Source organism: Pseudochaenichthys georgianus, chromosome 17 (assembly GCF_902827115.2).
Source record: "Pseudochaenichthys georgianus chromosome 17, fPseGeo1.2, whole genome shotgun sequence".
In the NCBI taxonomy this organism is placed as follows: Eukaryota; Metazoa; Chordata; class Actinopteri; order Perciformes; family Channichthyidae; genus Pseudochaenichthys; species Pseudochaenichthys georgianus.
Window position 1 is genome coordinate 17,000,846 of NC_047519.1, and position 20,961 is coordinate 17,021,806.

At 39.2% G+C, this 20,961-nt stretch overlaps 1 protein-coding gene across 10 annotated transcripts in view; it reads right to left on the minus strand.

Moving 5' to 3' along the window:
* Positions 1-20,961, minus strand: part of astn1 (astrotactin 1) — a 493,901-nt gene that overhangs the window by 380,869 nt on the left and 92,071 nt on the right. For 6 of the 10 annotated variants that reach the window (XM_034105003.2, XM_034105001.2, XM_034105000.2 and 3 more), the window contains exons 3-5: positions 10,558-10,814; positions 9,803-9,945; positions 6,550-6,699 (exon numbers count right to left, since the gene is read on the minus strand). In XM_034105003.2, coding sequence (XP_033960894.1) covers positions 6,550-6,699; positions 9,803-9,945; positions 10,558-10,814 — 550 coding nt within the window. The remainder of the gene's footprint in view (positions 1-6,549; positions 6,700-9,802; positions 9,946-10,557; positions 10,815-20,961) is intronic. The other 4 variants (XM_034105004.2, XM_034105002.2, XM_034104998.2 and 1 more) reach the window with 1 other exon arrangement.

Here is a 20,961-nt window from a genome sequence, read left to right on the forward strand (position 1 = left end):
ATTAAAGACATTCCAAGCTGGGACTTCAGCGCCAAATGTACCATCAAACAATACTTCCTATTAAACAACAGAGCACAACAAAAAGGTAGACAACACACAATTCCATCTTTGTGTTAGACCGCAGAGCTTTTTTGCTAGCCGCCTCATCTTCCACCTATGTTGTTGACCCTATGCAAAACCAAGTAAATAATTGCATTTCTTGACCTTGAAAAAAAATACATATTTATCATCTGCTAGGCCTTTTATGCTGATAAGTGTGAGCTTTTTAGCCAAACTTACTGCTATTCTAGTGGCGATGGACAACAAGCCCATGTGCAGCATTAATTAAAGCTGAACAGGCCATTTTCTGACATGATTAACACTTGAAGGGGATTGTTGGCAATTAAACTCAGTGTTGTTGACATGCAGGAAATGGATTTTAAAGGTCTCCTATTATTCTATTTCTAGGCATATATTATGGGTCTCAGATATATACAAATATATAAAAAACATGTCTATATGTTTTGCTCAAAATACTAAACAGATCATGCATTTTAGACATCCCTCATATCCCTCTGTGTAAGCCCTGTTAGAGAAATGCTGATTTGGGGTCCTTAGCTTTAAAGAAGAAAGGAAGGGGAGCTTGTGCCTGCTCAGAATTCTACCGGCAGATACAGCTAAATGATCCCGTGATTAAATGCCATATCATGTTCCAACCCACATCAAGGATGATTTCTGAAACAGTATGGGGCTCAAATGCTTTTTCTCTTGTGGGTTTGCAACAAGGTGAGTACTTTTTTTAAATGTCCTGCTTTTTTACAAATACTCTCTCCAGTAGAGGTTAGCTTTGAGTTTTAGCAATGCTTGCTAATAAAAACAAAGACCATATTACATCCAAAGCACGTCGGGCATTGTTTCTGATTGGGCCGTGGGTGTAAAGCTAGCCCACATTTCCGATATTACGTCAAGTCCGCAGTAAATCTGGATCAGCTCCGTTGTACCCCCGTTTTTAGAGATGTGGGTATGGAGGAAAAGAGAGAGGGTTTTGTTTTCTGACACTTTGTGAGTTTCCTGACACATATTTATGTATAAAATACATCAGAAAGTGCATTTTGTATGATAGGTCCCCTTTAAGAGAGGAACAACCCAAAAGAGAGCCAAAAAGCTCTACAAGGGGGTACAAGTGAGTTGCAGGGGATGTGCTGAAGTAGAGACATAACGCAAAGATACTGTGGGAGGTATATTTGAGTCAAAACTTCTTAGATCAACAGTCAAAAGTCATGTACAGTATAGTGAACCTGGAAGACCAAAACCCAGGAGACCGCAGGCAACATGAACTTAGAGAAATAACTTGATATCAAGGTTCAGTGCAAGTAAGGCAAAACTGAACAGTGCAGAACAAAATCTAGGATCCAACAAAGACTGAACTGATCCGAAAAGAGAATCAAGTGCAAGTGGAGAGCTGTGAAGAGAAGCTCAGGTGAGGGGAAACATATAATTAGACAGGAGAAAAATCACTGGGAATGGAAAAGATGCCGATTGGCTGAAAGACCTGACAAGGCTGATAGAGAGCAGGTGTGTAGATTAGCCGAATTCTGGGAGCAGGGAAGGAGCTGATTGGCTAGGATGAACTAACGAGGCTGATCGAGAGCAGGTGTGTTGATTGGCTGAATCCTGGGGGCAGGGAAGGAGCTGATTGGCTAGGATAAACAAATGAGGCTGATGGAGAGCAGGTGTGTAGATGGGCAAAGGCGGGAAACACTGTATAAGAATACAAGAGGAAAAACAGATCGAAAAGATAATAATCTTTGTCCAGTCAACAAAGTCCGAGGGCATCATGGACACAGTGCCAGACTGTGACAAGTGACATTACAACAGAACAGAGCGTTTACAGTGCATTGCTCTGCATGGCTTTCATTTATTCTGTCCTCTTCTTGTTTCCCAAATAGGCCCATATGTTGGTGTCAGAATGCTTACATCCCTCACACATTAGCAAACATGTTTCATATGCCACAAAAAAAGGCAGCTTTTCACATGCAAATAAATCAACTAAAATATGGACAGGATCAGTGAGTTCATATAACAATGGTTGTAATTGCAGGCCTGAATTATTACCCACATATTAAAAATCACTAACCAGAGAATGTTAAAATCACCCTACCTAGCCCAGAGAAATAAATCCTGTCCCTATGGAGCTTAAAGTAACCGTTGTCATGTATGCAGAAGGACAATAACTCAAACAATACATTAACTTTATCTACTAATGTAGACATCATTATCATGGTCCACATCTAATTAGGGATACATTGGAGACCTGCTCAGAAATAATAATCATGAAATACTGACTGGGCCTGCATGCTTGAGGCTTACATCTTCACTCCTTGTGCCATTGCTTTCTGCCATTTGGCATCTTTGGTACTTTCAGTTGATTTAGAAGTTACACTAGAGTCCATTAAATGTGCTGACATATGGAGTGAAGAGAGGCAAACAAGGAAATAGTCATTATCTTATTTGCCTCCTCCTCAGAAGTTGTCCGCTGAGGAACACACTAGCTCTGCCTGTGCATATTTTATGACACAATTGTTGACTGGAAACACCAACAACAGCTACTTAAAACTGCATGGAGCAGATCTAATTGCATGCTTAGGCAGCCTCATTCTTACGCAGCTGGCTTCAGAGAATGCTAACATGTACCTGGAAGCACTGACATTTTCAAGTGGTGAGTGCATCCAAGTGTGTTTATTAGGAAGGAAATAGTTGTACTGTCATATACCAAGCTCATACAGAAACAGATACAACTATTACAAGAATTATAAATGCATGTTGTTCTCTTCTATAACTGTCTAGTTTGGTTTTCTGTATTCCTGCAGTCAAAATATATGAATAAGGAGGAAACCAGTTCCTGTTTTCCATGGAGGTGTAGTATTGGGTTTGCTAGCTTAGAAAGAATAAAGCAGACCAAGGGTGTGTCTGAACTCGACAAGATGCAGTCAAAGAAAGAGACAAGAGATAAAAAAAAGACTGACACGTCCTTCTCGCAAGAGTAGGACATGTCATCGAAGACAACAAGACCCAAGTGGCTCACTTTCAACTTACTGGGTACTGTAAAAGACAGGATATTTGGCATTTTTAACATATGTCCTACAAAGATCATTGAATACCTATACCCAATGTGACCAGACCCCTTGATTACGTACTGCAATGGCCAGTCATCAAAATTGTACCAGACACATTAAGCTTAGCAAAAGTTCAACCAGGAAGACAGTCTTTACTCATTCATTCACATGTTCCCATCTTACTACTCTCTCTCTCCTCTCAATCAGTGATCGGGGGCGTCACTTCCCAGCTAAACCTATCACTTCGCCTCTATTCCCACAAGCATAGTGCATTGCTAAACCTTTACATCTGCTCTCTCCCCTCCTGTCATTTCAGGTGACTCAACGCGGCCCTCTTCCAGGGTCAAGCTAAACCACTCCTCTTCAGACCGACCTCCAACTATCCCTTCATGCTCCACCACCAGTGTCTCTCCTGATTGAAAAGGAATAATAATCTGTTAACAGCCGAAAAGAAACTTGCATTAGTCGTTCATAACTTTCCGAACTAACAAACCTGCTAGCTAGCCTGCCTTTGCTTGACAAACTGTTCTTTGATGTATCTTGGTCATCAAGACACATCAACGTGTTGGCATTTGTGCTAAAACTGAAATCTAACATGTCCCATACAAACAAATATGTTGCCCTTTTTAATTGCTGGGTAGCAATTAGGCTATAGTTTGAATGTATATCCAGTGGTGATCCACCAATGTTAGCAGGACTTTAGAAAAAAAACAATGCTTAAACAAAGGGGTTATATCTGAGTGATATGTATACTGACATGTTCCTGTATAACAATAACAACTCTAAACTTGTTCTGCATTTATTTTAAGAGACAACAGTTCTTGCATGCAGGACCAAAAGAGGTCAGGACATTTTACATGAGATGATATTCATGATTGAAAACTTGTATTCGACTAAATTACAATCTGACTTCAATAATACTTTTAGGAAAAAGTTAAGGTATTTTTTTATGAGAACACCTGCTTTTCAAATACAGCTATCATGTTGACATTAATGAGGAGGGTCTTTTGACTGGACACAGACACACTTTGAAGTTTGACAATTTCATCACTTTGGTATGAGGACCACATACTAGTTGGCAAGGTAAACATCACTGTGTTGTTCGCATTTCACTAAAAAACCTAGTTTTTTGCTTCAAATTCCAAGACCTTTTGGAGCTGTGAATGGTGCAAGTGCGTGTGTTTTCACAGCTGAAACGTAATGTTGGATGTTGGGGTGCAATAAAACAGTCACGGTCAGAGAGGAGACAGAAAGGAATGTGTGTTGTCTATATAAAGAAACCAGAACGTCTCAAGAGTCATGTTAGGTTTCCCACAGTCATCAGTGAAATGTAATTGAAATGGATGTTTCATCGAACAAATGAATGCAGGCAGCTATGACACACAGATGAATCCCTAACTTGCGCTGCCGTGTTCAGCTTCACTTCCTGACAGTCTGAATTACTGTCCACAAGGTACTTTTTGCTGTGAAAGACAGCATTTATTTCTGGAGATTCTCTTCAGTGACTAACACCACCCAATTGTTTTTAATTGGCCTGAGAATAAAGTGTCTGTGCTGCCAAGTGTGGGGAAAGTGAATTATGGTCTGAGGGCAACGGAACATTTCCAAAATGACATTTTAAAAATGTCGCTGCCTTTTTCTCTTGTTTGTCATAATGGGATAATGTATCCTGCTTCACAAACTGTTCTTCCCTGTATTTCTTTAATGTTCTGATTTATAGAACAACTCCTACTCTATCACAGCTTGGTAAGGGAAAGGTGAACATGAGGAGAGACTTTGTAATGATCAGTGGTGAGTGCAAATCAAAAGCTAAAATAACTTTGGATTGATATCAATCATTATGGAATGGATTATGGAAAGACATTTGGTTTGATTTATGTGAGCAAAAAGACACAGATGTATATGTTGATGAATCCCATTCACACAGCAATCACACTTTTCATTTCAGTTGACAGCATTGTTCAAGGGGATTTTTCATTCAGGATAACATGGATTATAACACCTAATAAACCTTTATCCTTGGTGTCCTGCAAAGATGTATCGTGAAATAGTTTTATTGTTTATCTGTTCAATAAATAACTTTGTACAATAAGTTGAAAATGTCTCAGGGTCCTTGGGAGTTTTCCAAAGGGCATTCATGATGCTGTCAATGATTAAACCTGCATGGTAGCATTCAGTGGCTCACCGTGATTTCTCTCCTGCTATGGAGCTGTGACAGATAAACATGTATTGTAGATAAAAGATATGTGCAGCTGGGCATCGATCACAACGCTGCTGAGGTTGAACACATAATACCTTCACTTCATGCCTCATATTTGTTGAAATATTTTCACACTGGCAAAAACGATCCTTTTTGAGCATGCCATGTTTTTCAGTAGATTTCCAGTGATTTAGATTCTAAAACAAAAACCTATAACAATGAATTAAACATGAGGGTATCTCCTTCCGTGTTGCTATGCACTATTCTTTATATATTTTCAATTCAAAACATACTAATGGTCGGTTTTGAATTATTGGTCCAAAGCTCCTCTGTGAATTCAGTACTCTTGTCTGTACACGGTGAAACTGAATATAAATATGTCCCATAATTTAAATAATGTACTACGGTATACAGTATTACCAGTTGCTATAGGTTTGAGAACATGGTCAAACGTTGCAATAAGTACATCCGCCAATGAAAGAACATCTATCTGCTAATGAATTAACAAAAATTAAATCTATAAGATATCATCTACTAAATCAGTGATGTCCTGTGTTAGCAAGCAGGCTAACTAGCGTGTACTCTCAGATCAGAAACAGTTTTATTCTCTTTCAAAAAAATATTTAGTTTTCTCACACAAAATGTTAGAAGTCAGATTTCAGTTTGGCTTAATATGTATAATAAACATGAAAAAGTGGATGTTGCATAATAGGTGACCTTTAACATAACTCAAATGTCAAGGCTTTATTGTCATTAGCACATTAGCTACAGTGTTAAAGGGCTGATGTGTAGTATTTTAGGGGATCTATTATCAGAATATTTCATAACGATGTTTTCATTAGCTATATAATGACCTGAAATTAAAAGGCGTGTTTCAGTTAGTTTAGAATGAGTCCTTCATATCTACAAAGGGAGCAGGTCACGTTTTTTGCACAGCCATTTTGTCTACAGTAGCTCAGAAATCCAAGGCTCTATCCCTTCAAAACCTTTATCTATTTTTTATCTAATTTGGTATTGCTGTTGTAATGGAGTTTGCATGTTTTTCATAATAAAAAGGGATCACTAAATAATAGAAATAGAGGTAAAACTAAATCAAGTGCACAAGCTTTCAGCAAACAGCCACAACATCTACACTGGATATAAAAATACAACGCCTTCTGTGCCGCTGGTACCGGGAAGACTCATGGAGAAATGGACATATTGTGTGCCCTATTCTCTGTGAAAGGGGCAGATCTATTGAAGAGAGTGACTCACCACGGGTATTGCTGGAGAGACGCTTGCGTTGGCTGGTGGAGGTGTTGTGTGGGAGCAGCGTGTTCTGCTGGTGATTGCTGTCGATGGGACTCGTGGCGATGATGTTGTCCTTGTATTTGTTCATTAGGGCCAGCTTTGTGTTGTCGCTCACTGTAGAGAAGTGGGATATTATTACAAACAACGGAGAGCCACAAACTAAAAGCGATCTCGCTGAAATTAGATAGTTGGCACACGGAAATAACATGTTCTGGCTGCATGTTCAAGGATTTAAAACCACAGTATAGTGAGAACTGATGACAGTAAAGAAATATATTAAGCATGCTATTTACTGGGGGAAAGTCAAACAGCTAAAACTAAGAATGACAAAAGGTTGCATGAAAAGAATAGTCATTAAGGGAATATACACATATATTTAAGTCTTAGAGGGTAAAATCATCTATTTTGTCACATGTGAAGAAGGTAGTCCCTGGGAAACAATAACAACATTTATATATATTATATTATACTCTGGTGGACTAAAATATTTTCACAACTTTTATATGTTTCTTTATGAACTGGATGACCGGAGGTTTTAAGAACACAAATCCAAATAACCCAACCTTATAAAACCAAAACATTATAAACTTAAACTATATTGATTGAATACGTTTTGAAGAATTTTCCTTAACATAAATACATTTTGGACAAAAGGAAATGTATCCTATACTATGTTTAAGGAATATATATTTTAAAGGGTGCCAACAGGCCTTACAAATGAGTGATGAGACTATATAAATATGTATAAGACAAAAAGGTCATGGCAGCCAAAAAGTATTTACAGAAATCTTTGTCCAAACTCTGCAGTTGTTTATTTTCTTCAATATTCTATGCATTGCCTTGCGGTCTGCATTTTCAATTTCTCTGGTTCAACACCTTAACCATCCTAAATGCATAATGCACAGGATTCCTCCATCACCTGTTGGGTCGAGCTGTTCAGATTGTATAAGAAGCATCGTCACCATAACAGATCTGTAGATTAATTTGAGCGTGCTGCTAATTGAAATTCAGAGGGTTTACCAACGTCCACTAATTATGAAAAATAGATCTACTAAAATAATTTCTTGGCACGCACGTAAGCCCTTTGATTATTTCAAGTGGGATAAATAAACTCTTTTGTAAGAATGCCTGCAGTTTGATATTTACATCTGGTGTATCGGTCACACTACTAATGTTCCAAAACGGATTATAAAAACTGCTAAACAAGTGCTTCATTTCCATCTGCTGACACTTTTAAAAATAACAAAGCGCTTTACTGTACATTGTCGTTTGAAGACTTTATGTTTGTGAAAGTCAAATGCCACTATCAATTTGCATGCATTCATTTAGATGATGTGAGAAATGTGAGAAACCTATGTGAGAAAATAACCTATTATGGTATTTAATTAAACTTCCAATGACTTTTTTGTTTCACACGTATTATCTGCATGTTGCAACTCTGTGCATGTAATTATATTGGTAGATGCTTGGACTACAATTAACATAATCATACAGTATGTCACCTTTAGCACTAGAACATTTAGTCAAACTGTCGTTAGTTTTATTACATTGTATTAAAAAAAAAAGAGAAAAAAATAACGCCATCATTAGGATAAGTGAAAGCTTTCCCAGCATACACGTGGATATACAAATATGAATATACTGATTTATTGGCAAAAGAAAAAGCACCTTGTATCCCAACCTCATACATGAATTAAACAACTTTAAATGTTATGCTCATATGCTGACAAAACATTATTCAGCAATCATTTTGTCTGCATTTCTCAAAAATAAAACCTCTGCATGTTCAGTCAGGAAATTGTTTTGTAGAGTGCTCACAAGTTGTGCGTACAGACAGTACACACTTGCCATATCCTCTTAACCTACTTTTAACATAACATATTGATATTGATATTGATATATTGATATTATTTTTGAATATCAAATATTGTTTATATAAAAGAAAAACATAATGCAGGGGTATGTTATGTATTGAAGAAAAAATAGATTAAGCTTATACTCCTTGAACTTGTCTTGTTGAAAATGATACAAATCCAACTGAAATATATATATATATATATATATATATATAGACAGTATATATCTAACATGCTTTAACCACCTAAAAGTTAAAGATGACAAGTTATGCTAATTGTCAGTTCCATATTTCATATCTCACATCTTTACGGCATCAGCACTACATCCCTCAACAGACTCCAACGGGTTCAAAATGCAGCTGCATGTCTCCTCACGCATACCAAATCATGGCATCACATCAGCCCTCAAAGACCTCCACTGGCTTCCTGTCTCTCATCGCATCAACTACACAATTCTGGTCCTCACCTACAAAGCACTCCACCATCTGCCCCCCCTTATCTCACAAACCTTCTCACTCCTTATCAACCCCCACGGTCCCTCAGATCCACCGCAGCCGGACTCCTATCCTTTCCCACATCCACACTATGCAGCTTTGGGGACAGAGCCTTCTCAGTGGCTGCTCCTAGGCTCTGGAATTCCCTCCCCCAAGATCTCCGTGACTCTGAGTCCCTCACAGTCTTTCAGTCCCGCCTCAAAACACATCTTTTCAACTCTGTCTACCCATAAGCCCCCCCTCTCAATCAACTTCCTCTTGACTGCCTTTTATTTTTTACTTACTTGTTTGCCTGTCCTTGTTTGTCTACCCTCCCTCATACTGTACAGCGTCTTTTAGTTGTGAAAAGAACTATATAAATAAAATGCATTATTATATATGTATTTTGTACACTACCTGTGCTGAAGCACCTCTTTTCACCCTCTGTCTGAAACCAGAGCCCAGTCTAATCTGATTGGTTAGCTGGCCGGCTCTGTTGTGATTGTTCAACTGCTTAGAGATGTCCCGCCCCTTAGCCTGTCACATATAATGTGTTGGAGCAATAGCCAATAGAAGGGTGAGTGCTACATAGTGATGTCATTATGTTAAAGTAAACACATTATTCCAATTGAGGCTGACGGGCAGGGTGGGAGTGTGTGGGAACTTTTGGAGTGTAGCCTTTGCAGACCATTTGTAAGTGGGTTGATTATAGTGAGTTTGGTTTTAATTAAAAAACAGCTGCTTCTGTGTGTTTGTCACTACAAGCGACCCCTTCCACAGAACATCCAGCCTACTTGATGTATTGTTAATATGAAAGGTGTTGATAAGTGGTGCTTTAAATTAGTTTGTTGTTTTTCAACCTGTCTGTTATTGCTTCAGTTAACCTACCAGGTGTGAGGTCCATATTATTCTTGTCATTACAGCCTTGGAGGGAGTCCAGGGTACGGGTGACTTGGCTGGCAAACTCCTCGCCGCCATTCATACACTCCCGCTGCAGATGGTGACGCAGGTCGGTAATGTCATACTCATACCTGGTGAGGAGGAAGAGATCACAATTGGAATCAGAATACCTATATGCGTCCAACAGAGGGGAAGTTTGCATTTGTTATAGCAAAACAAGAGCCACAGACAGCTTCATATTAACTAAGAAGCATGCATCAAAACATATTAAAGATACAAAATAAATTACACATTTTACAAAATACACATCCTGTAACAGTTTTGAAAATATAGCAGCCAGGTATTATTGCACAGCTATTAATTAAGAGATATATATATATATATATATATATATATGCATATGTATTGCACATAATTGGTATTTCACAACTTAAGCTAAATTATTTCAACTCAACTAACTAAGGCATCGCAAGCGCCTAACAGCTTGATGAAGCCATAAATATTTCAAAGAGTGACAGGATGTACTTATATTAGGTTGTTTTATAATAAGACTCCAAACTCAATGCAGACTACTGCAATTAAAAGTGTGCTGGTTAAATTATATCAGCTAGCCTCTTAAGTAGTGAATTTAAAACAGTTCCAAACTCCACAACACACTGTTTATTTACAGCTACTGCAGATGCTTATTTTTAGAGTGTAACCGTTTCGGAATATGTCCCCCCCCCCCTTCCACTGATCCCTACTTGTACCCATCCAAAATCGGAGTCTCCCGGATGCTGAGGGTACCGCTGGAGTTGGGCCCCTGACCCCGGGAGTTCCTCAGGCTCTCGCGGGCCTGGCCCCCCATCAGCACCGAGGGGATGTAGTGGATCTCATTAGCCGCCTCAGCACTGGCACTCTTCTGGGGCTGGGGGATGCGGCGGCGCTTGCACCAGCGCCGGCGGGTGTAGAGGATCAGGACGAGGCACAGGATGGACAGCAGAAGGGCGATCATCCCGCCCTGAGGGGAGGAGGGTGACATTTGGAGCAGAGACAGAAACAAAAGCGGAGAAAAGAGAGGGAAAAAGAGCAGAGAAAGAAAAGAGAGTCAAAGGGGAGAACAGATCCAGAGAATCTTGCCAAGTCGAATATGGATCAAAGTCAAAGCTGTAATGCCAACGGCACATTTATAAAACAAAAAAAGGTTGAGATGCAATTTAGTGAATAAAACCTTCAGTGTTTTTAAATGACAGCAGCTACTGAAGGGTTGTTTCACCTTGAAACAAAGTACAGTGAAGTTCAGAACACTGATCCAGACTGATTCTTAATAATTGAATTTCCATGTGGGATACAGGCAAGGGTCGGCCGTTATAAAGCATATCCCTATTGAAAGTACTGAGGTCAATGGAGCAGTTTGAAACATGTTTCATTTAATGTATTTACTTTGTTGCCAAAGGTTAGATAGGAAGGTCAACACCATGCTCAAGTCTATGGGATACATACTGTGTGTAGCTAAAGCCAGCAGCTGATTAGCTTAGCTTAGCTTAGCACAAGAGTTGGAAACAGGTGTAAACGTAGCTGTTTAATCCATGTAAAAGACCAGACCCCAGGCAGCATTCTCATCTGTTTGTCATTACTGGTGTCATTTTCTGGTTGCTAACAAACATAAATAATAATAATAATAATAATAATAATAATAATAATTCCTTACATTTATTATAGCGCTTTTTCCAGTGCTCAAAGCGCTTTACAGATACACATTACACATATTTTTTATTTATACATGCAATGGTCACTGTGGACAATACCCACAGGAGCAAGTTCAGGTGAAGTGTCTTGCCCAAGGACACAACGGCAGGAGCTCCAACAAGGCGTGTAGCTAGAGAGTGAATACACATACTATACAGAGATGCTGTATGAGAAAACAAATGTGATTTTGGAACATTGAACAATGTAAATATATTCTAGTAGACCTCAACAATGGAATTATGATCAGTAGAAATGGCCATGACATGGGACCGAATAAGATAATACAGACCTTTATTAATCCCCTTGGGGTTTAAAGCAGCAACAGAGTGAGAGCGAAAAGCAGTCTGTCTACAGTACATATTCACACAAGGATAATTACAATTAAAGATACAATTACAATTATATAAGTAACTGGTAAAACAAGAAACTAATTAAATGAACATACATATTTGAGTCTGGATTATAACATATATATATATACATACTTTAATATATGACTGATGATTCAAGTGATAATTTTACTGTTAAGCTTTGATGTCTTTCACAAATAAGTTTAAAAAACCTTGACGTTAGACCGTTGTCTTTCTGAACTAAGAAGAAAGTCAGAGGGAAAACAGATCTACTCGCAGCCTGTGAAAATATGGGAAAAGTCTCTTGTGACTTTGACTATGAGCTCATACGTAGGAAACACTGATACTAGACGACTGGGCCAGGTCACATGACCACATTCATTTTGCTCATTTTAACTCTGATTTAAATGACTTTAAATCCGTTTCCGGAGAGGAGTGATGCTGCAGCATACACACTAGCACCTGCGGGTGTTGAGGATCTGGCATGGGAACAAGGTGGACAGATGAAGGGCATTGAGCCTGCCCTGAGGACAGGTTAGCAGCGGGGACACAGACAGAATCATCCAGAAACCGGAGAGGAAATGAGACAACGAGAGGGGAGAGAGTCAAAGAGGGAGCGAGAAAGGCGAGAACAGTGTCAGAGCATGTTGCCAAGAAGCAGGATATGGATCAAAGTCAAGGCAAGTTTAAAACACACAGCCTGTGGAAACGCAGGGGAAAGACAGCAATTGTCAGTCTGAATATAAGACCATTTCTCTCCTTTGAAATAAAGACAGTTTTCTTGGCAGTTTTATTCTACTTTTTCTTTTTATCTAGCCCCATTATTTGCATTTTTAAGGTTACTCAAAGTGATATTTTAGAAAAAGTGACAGCAGAGATAAGATAACATGCGGACATGATTGTAACTTGGACCCGTAATGTTACATATACAGTATGTGGAATTTACTACCTCGCCATGCTGAATCTGATGCTACCCAGCTGGAAACTCAAAATCAGCTATGTTGTGCAATTTGGAAAATGTCAAAAAGAGTTATGAAAATGTCACGGTGACAGCACAAAGCGAGAGAAGACCGCAGCAATTTGCTACTGGAGAAGGGTTTAAAAGAAATAGTGAGTGCCTCTCAGTCCGAAAATCAAGCTGTCATTTAAAGTAAGAAACATAAATGAATAAGTGTTTATGACTTCCTGCCTCTACTCAAATGATCAACCCTTTTTATGTGATTTGAGAGGTACAAGGCACAAGGATTATGGGAAAAATATAATTTGCCAATTTAATTTAAGCAATGGTGTGAGCAAAACAACAGTATTATAACAAATGTTAGTGGAAACTGATTTAAAAAGGATATAATGTGCAGTTAAGAGCAGATAGGCACAAATGAAAAAGGATTTTAATCAGTCATTTACATAAAAAAGAAAATCACTTTTCAAACATTTTAGGAATTCTGAGGCCGAATGGAAAAAAGCTGGGTTGCTCATGTTAACTTAAATTGGCAAAAGTGGAGCTTATTAGCATAAATTGTTTGCTCAATATGCATAGTCAAGGATATTAACAAATGACACCATGGTACGGACCTACTTCTGCACTAAGTCTGCATGAACAGTGGTCAAAAAGGAGAGCAGTCATTTGGTTTGTAGTGATTACATTTTCAACACTTTGAAAGTCACTGATGAAGTTCCCCATTCAAATGAAACAGTGACGACACTATGATATCTACAGGACATGACACAATTACATTATTTTAAAGAAAACTGAATATGGGCTGTATAGATATAAAATGTTTCTTCAATCATTAACACTGAAGGTTAGCTTAATCAAGTATGTGTTAAGTTTTCATTAACGCACTTAATGCCGTTTTATTAACAATGGATCACATGTATGAGCATGCGGGCATAATTTTCACCTGACTTTATTCTAAACAACTAAAATAAAGTTAGAAGGAGTGTAAATATTGACAGATTGCCAGCAAAAGGACAAAACAAAACATAAGTAAGTAAGTAAAACTTTATTTATATAGCACCCTTCTCAACACGGATGTACAAAGTGCTTTACAGTACAGTACACAGGACACAATTCACAGTACAACTATAACATGTAGAATAAAAGGCATAAAACGGCAGCAGGTAATACACAGGATAAAACATACGACAAAACACCAATAATAAAAAAGACAGCCACTAACTCACCTCCTCCGACGACCCAAAGGCCTGTCGGAAGAGGTGGGTCTTTAACCGCCCCTTAAAAATCTCTATTGAGGCCGAGGTTTTTATTATTTTGTTCCAAAGCCTTGGGGCCACCACCTCAAAGGCACGGTCACCCTTAGTCTTTAGCCTGGTTCGGGGCACCCTTAGGAGGCCTTGCTCAGAGGACCTCAGGGCCCGGGTTGTGATGTGCGGGTGGATAAGGTCATTGATGTAGGCTGGGGCTTGGCCATGGACAGCTCTATATGTGAAGACCAGTACTTTGAATTGGGTTCTGAGATGGACAGGGAGCCAGTGCAGGGCAAAAAGGATCGGAGTGATGTGTCATGTTTTTTTGGACCGAGTCAGTAATCTGGCGGCAGCGTTTTGGACCTGTTGTAACCGGTGTATTGATGTTTTGTTGAGGCAGGAGAACAGAGCATTACAGTAATCAAGCCGGGATGAAATAAAGGCATGGATAGCCATCTCCATTTCTGCGTTGGATAGAACCCCCCTGAGCTTGGCAATGTTCCTGAGATGGAAAAAACAGGTACGGGTCAGAAGTGTTATGTGTTTGTCTAGTAGCATTGACTGATCGAAGGTAACACCAAGGTTTTTTATGTTTGCCCTTATGTTACCACTGAATGAACCCAGGTGGCTTGCTACCTTAGAGGCGATGTTATCAGCCGCCAAGATCAAGACTTCCGTTTTTGATGCATTAAGCTGTAGGAAGTTGCTCGACATCCAAGCAGACATTGAACAAAATTAGCTAGCAATTCATAATGTGCTAACTTGTCAGGGACATACACTAAAGAAGGCCATCCCATATCAAATGTATGTGTTGTTGTTAAGTTCTTCACCTACATAGCAAAGAAAAAACATATAACCTATAATTAAATATGATGTCATGCTAGGCTGTGAAAATAAGTTTTGCACAAGCAATGTATTAGAATTTCAAAATCAATTCAGGGACCATAGAAGATTTTTACCCCTTCTGTCTCTAAAGTGACTCAAGTTCAAAGTCACTTCAATCTAGGCAGCATCCTCCCGTGTGTTGTATGTATATTTCTTTCTTTGACACCGCCACAAACAATGGAAATCCTGGTATTAATGTCACTGGCTGTCACCTAAGATGTATAGTATTTTACTCCCATTGTCTGTGAAATAAAGAGGGATTCAAAGCATGCAATCCGCACTTGCTGGGTTGCAGTTACTTGTGAGTGAAATATAATGCTCCCCGTGTAGTCATCGGCATTGATGAAAAGTGAAAAAAAGAAAGGGAAATGTGTCTGAAAAGCATCCGTCGTCAACAGTCAAGGGGAAAGGGAGAGGGATGCTGGAGCACTGATATGTCTGGGGGGGGCAATGGATGTGGTTGTAGGGGTATCACAGAGGTGGATGGCTCCCTTGATTTAAATACATTTGAACTTGTAAAATCAGGCTTTTAAATTGCTTTTTATGTTCCACTCAAACAGGCAGGCGTTCCTATCTACTTACTTTAGCTTTTTCTTATTACACATGTTTAAATCCATTGTTTTTTTTTGTTTATATTATATACTTTTGTGTCAGAGAGTGGGTAGAAATTGTTGTTTATAATCTTGTAAAAATAAATAGAATAATTATGAAGCATGTTTTTACCAAATCCAATTGCTTTTTGTGCTTTTCCTTTTTGTATAGTGTGTTACAGTATACCGGTGCATGTAAAGCTTAGGCTAACGGTACGTCCACACAGCAGCTTTTCAAAGATCTTGAAAATCTTGGAGCTGGGCGTGTCTGACAGCTTGGGGATTTTTTGCGAGCAACGCGACCAACAACCAATCACATGAATCTTCCGCCCGCGACATACAAAGCAAAAAACCCCGGGGATTTTATGCGAGCAATATATATATATATATATATAAACTCCCCAAACAGGCGAAAACTGGTAGGTTTAATGGGATACAAACCGGAGGAACCAGGCATGGAGGGAGGTGGCAGAGACAGTGGTTCCTCCGGTTTGTATCCCGTTAATAGTTCTGGTCGTAAAGAACCGGGTGATTTGCTACCGTAATTTCTCGTTTGGAATATGAGGAAATGAACTGCGGTCTGGTAGCGCTTCTACTGTCAGATTTGCATAAACGTGTTTGATTGGCTGACGCTTCCAGCTCAGCTTCAAAAGTTGAACATTGCTCAACTTTTGAATCCTGTAAATCCTGGAAATCTTCGCTTCGCTCCCCCACAATGCAGTTCGGCAAAAAGCGAGGCAAAGTGACGTCATCCCCATTCAAAGTCAATGGGCAGCGAAGCGTTGGAAGCGGTGGAAGATTCGTCTAAAGCTGCTGTGTGGACGTACCGTAAGAATCCAAAAGTTCCCTCCAGAGGGAGTTTCTCTCACTCTCACTCTCCCTACCAACCGTTCATTGGACTCCTTTGATTACTTCCTGAAAATAATGACATCACTATGTAACGCTCACCGGTCTATTGGCTAGCTCCCCAAAACATTGTACATGGTGGGTTAAGGAACAGTACATCTCTAAACTGTTGACCAATCACAACATTGCTGGCCAGCTAACCAATCGGAGCAGACTAGGATCTTGTTTCAGACAGAGGGTGAAAAGAGGTGCTGCAGCACAGGCAGTATGAGAACAATAAAGAGCTTTTTGAACATTAAACCATGTAAACATGTCACAGTAGAGGATTAACATACTAATATCAAGCTGAAAATGAGCATAATACTGTAGGGCCACTTTATTACAAAAGACATTTGTTGTGTGTTCTTGTTGATACAAATCTTGTAAAATGCAGAGCATAGTTAAAGGAATGGTCCACTCATTAGATAATTAATCAAAACTTCAGTATTTAGTGAAACGTTATGTTTAAACCATACCCTGAAGAAATCAGCGATATTCCTCGGTAAATAATGATTTTATAGCTCTTTTTTATCAAGACCTGTATATTCCGTCTGGCCGCCGCCATGTTTGCCATTTTCAGTAGTCACGTGATGGTCGTGACGTCATCCATGCGTTCACTTTGTCAACACACGGAAACATGGTGGAGTATTTCAGTTCGGACTCGTCAGCAGAGGAACAAGTTTTGACCAATGTGAAGAGATTGGATGGGGGAATTCAGCCATACATATCAGTATGACAATACGACACCCACTGTCCTTAGACCCTCACATCGTACAAGAAAAAACTTCCGAGGAAAACCCACAGTTTAAAGGGAACATGGGAGAAACCTCAGGGAGAGCAACAGAGGAGGGATCCCTCTCCCAGGACGGACAGACGTGCAATAGATGCCGTGTGTAAATTGAAAAGATAATACATTTGCAACATAGGTAGTCCAAATGTTTGGAAATGCATGTGTGTATAATGGGAAGATGATATAAGATACTATATGTATGCATGTAGTACCACCCTTGCTAGCGATTCCCTCTCTAGTTTAGCATACTCAGCTTCGTTGTCCCTGGCCATAGAATCACGATTTTATGGGGCCGGAAAAAACTGGGGTAAAATACACACAATGGAAATGCGCTATAACATACCTTATTCTTACTCCGAGCACTACTTCTGCTCCTCCGTCGCTTCACACTTGCAGAGGGCGATTTCTCAACTGGCCGAACTGGTGTCCTGGTCGGTGATGAGACCAGAAAGACCGATGGTACTGCATCTCCATTGAGTAATGGTTGTTCTTTAAATCCCATGTTATGTTTGATCATACTCTCAGAGTAGTCGTCCGGAAATGTGAAATGTTCGCTGCATACATGAGCCTGTAAATCTCTCGGTTCGGGCCGGCCACATTTCGCTAGCCACTGCCTCCGAATGTACTTCTTATGCTTACCTTTTGGCAACAGATGGAACCGAGCATTCCGTGGATTGTTCCTATCCGAATTATGGCAATATTTCGCGATACAGTGAGGCATATTTGAAGAGAGAAACTACAGTAAATAACATGGAGATCAACGTGTCTTCGAAAACCAAACGCATGGATTACGTCACGTCCGGGAAATGGCGGCGCCCACAGTGTTGATGTTATTTCGGTATATAATCAGTTTAAAATCACTGATAATGTCATCGGATTTAAAAAAAAAAAAGAGAGACTGGCAGAGACTGGTCTGTTTTATCGGATGATAATTTTAAAAAAATGAGTGTCATGAGCATACCATTCCTTTAAGGAACGTTAAAATGTAATAGCTAAGCATAACTATTAAAGTGTATATTCAATTTCAAGCAGCACTATTGTTTCATTCATCCCTGCCTGGACTAGAACAAGATGTCAAATGTCAAGTACCTCAAATGGCTCTCAATCAAATCTTCCTCAGTGACAAATGTAATTCAAACCCATCAACCTGCATTAGCGGTGATGCGTGGATGGGGCTAATACAGAGCAAATGGAAAAAACTGTTTAATGTCAGGCATTACTTGGAATCAAAGTGAGGACTAAGTGGACTGTGTCCTCTTATAGAGCCAATAAAACCAAACCACACATCGGAGCATGCCAGCGCTCCAGACCCATAATCCACTTACTAACGGATGAGGATGATGTTATAATGGCACTGGTGCTTCTTATGACTTACACTCCTGTCATGTAAGTCCTGAATGGAAGAGAGAAGACATGGCCTTTCTCAGTGGGACAGACCAGGCATGGTATTAGAGCAGAGCTATCAATCTGTCACTTAGTCTCAGGATGTGAGGCACTTGGACGCAGCGAGTCGGAAAGATTGGGACTATCTGACAGCGACAAGATAGCAAAAGGAAGTTTCTGGATTCGAATATAATCATGTTTATCGTATAGCCAAAGGGTCGATGATTAGATTTGATAGCAAGTTACAATATTAATGATAGAAATTGACAGTTTTGATACAGTATAGGAATTACCTCATGCATTTCTTATCGCATTAACATCGGACGCGAGGGTCAATGCTGTCTAAGACCTATATTAAATACTTGCAAGGAAATTAAAGGAATCTTGATTATTAACAATATACTTTATGATCTAGATCTGATTTTGACATTGGACTGATGTGAAAGTCACAACCCCATTTCCCAAACGTCACACAGGGTTTTCTTTACTGGAAAATTAGTATTAATGACAGAACGGGTTTGAATCCTTTCATTCAATTTGGTTTGTTTCATAAAAGCTAATAAGGCATGAAGCCATGATAGCGCTTGAGCCTTTGTGGTGAGAATACATTAATTTAAGATGAGTGTGTGTAAAAACTTATTCTGTTGGAAATGAAAATGCAGTTTAGTGTTTTCAAAAGCTGAAAACACATTAGCTTCCTTACGAGTTTGCCCTTATGTTGTAGTTCATCATTACAGGGTTGTGCTGCTTTTAAAGCCCTATGTTAAACGTTCTATCAGATTATACTTTAGCAGCTTTTATACTATTCTGATTGCATACATTACCGCAGGCTAAGAAATAAAACAGCCCAGGAGGCAGACTATCTGAAGTCATTTACCCGCAGAGCTGGAACAAAGGTATACTTTGGCACTTAAGGGGGGATGCATGGGTGAAGTTCAGGGATGTTCACATCCTAGAGGAATGGTAATGATGGTTGGTTATCTTAGCTATAACAATCGTACGTGCATACAAGACCTTTGAATATACTGTGTGTTATGAAAAGTATTATTTTCTGCATCAGCGTGTCCTGGTTGGGTCTGTGGTGAGCAGACAGGGCTGATGTGTCATTTTGACACCATCTTTTGTGATTTCCGCTGGGGGGCACCACAGTAAAAAAACGTTCAAACTAAGCACTTAAAAATAGTATTATAGATCCTCAGATGCTTTCGTTAACATTCGATAGGATCAGTTTTAACTCATCTTTAGTCTGTACTTACTAAGGTATTCATTTTTAATTTCGGTCGCACCCAGGAAACACAATTTTTAGAGTATGCATGACTTATGTATGGTTTAAAACCAAGACATTTTAAGCTAGCTAGCACAAATACAATTGCTTTTTATTAAGAAGGGGTAGCAGAATACAGAGCTTGCCTCCAAATGGTGACTCTTAACAAACAGTTGAAATGTTGTGTACCATTACAACCCTAACAGTAAAACAAAACCTTGGTCCTTTCAAATACAGCTGTAATGCACATACTATTAGATATACCTTTGTTTTACCTCGTAGTTCATCCGTCTGCCACTAACTGCCATGTGAAGCACAAGCCCTGGCAACGTTTAAATGCATAGAGTGACCCAGCTATTGGCCATACTGACATTAAGGTCTTAAAAAAGAGTGTCCCGGGTGTAATGAATAGACCAGTTGACAGAAAAATCCTGGTAACCTGTTCACAACTTGGCAGAAAAGTGTCTGAAAGCTTGGTCCCCGGGTGATTTTTCATTCTTACAGCAACCATAAGAAGGGTATTTCTACAGGGGAGGAAATAATGATCCTAGTAGTATTAGTGGGAATCGTGTTGCTGCCATATTTTAGCTGACATCAAATGTACCTGAAACACTGAAGGCGTGTTAAAGATCAAACGTAGGAAGATCTAACCATAAGGTCTGAATTATTTAAGCAAGCTTTTGATATCAGCCAGGTTATTGATGACAAGTACATTATTATTATAGTTATACTAATCTGAAACCCCAAATTGCCACGAAAAAAGGAAAAAATTATACAAAAGAGGAAACCGGTAAGTAATACAAGTCTCGAAGGGTTCAGATGAGATAATTGTCAATTAATACATTACAAAGCAATACATAACACTACAATATAGTATAATATCTAACATTACACTTCATAAGAACTTTGAGTTATAATGCCACTAAACGCACTGCCTGATGCCTTAACACAATTCCTTCAGGGATTAAGCAAACAACATTTATTTAGGGAACAAGACAAGGGTAGTCTGTTGACATGTGATATGTTTATTTTATGTTTGTGTAAAGTGTGGGGGGGGTGTGCAT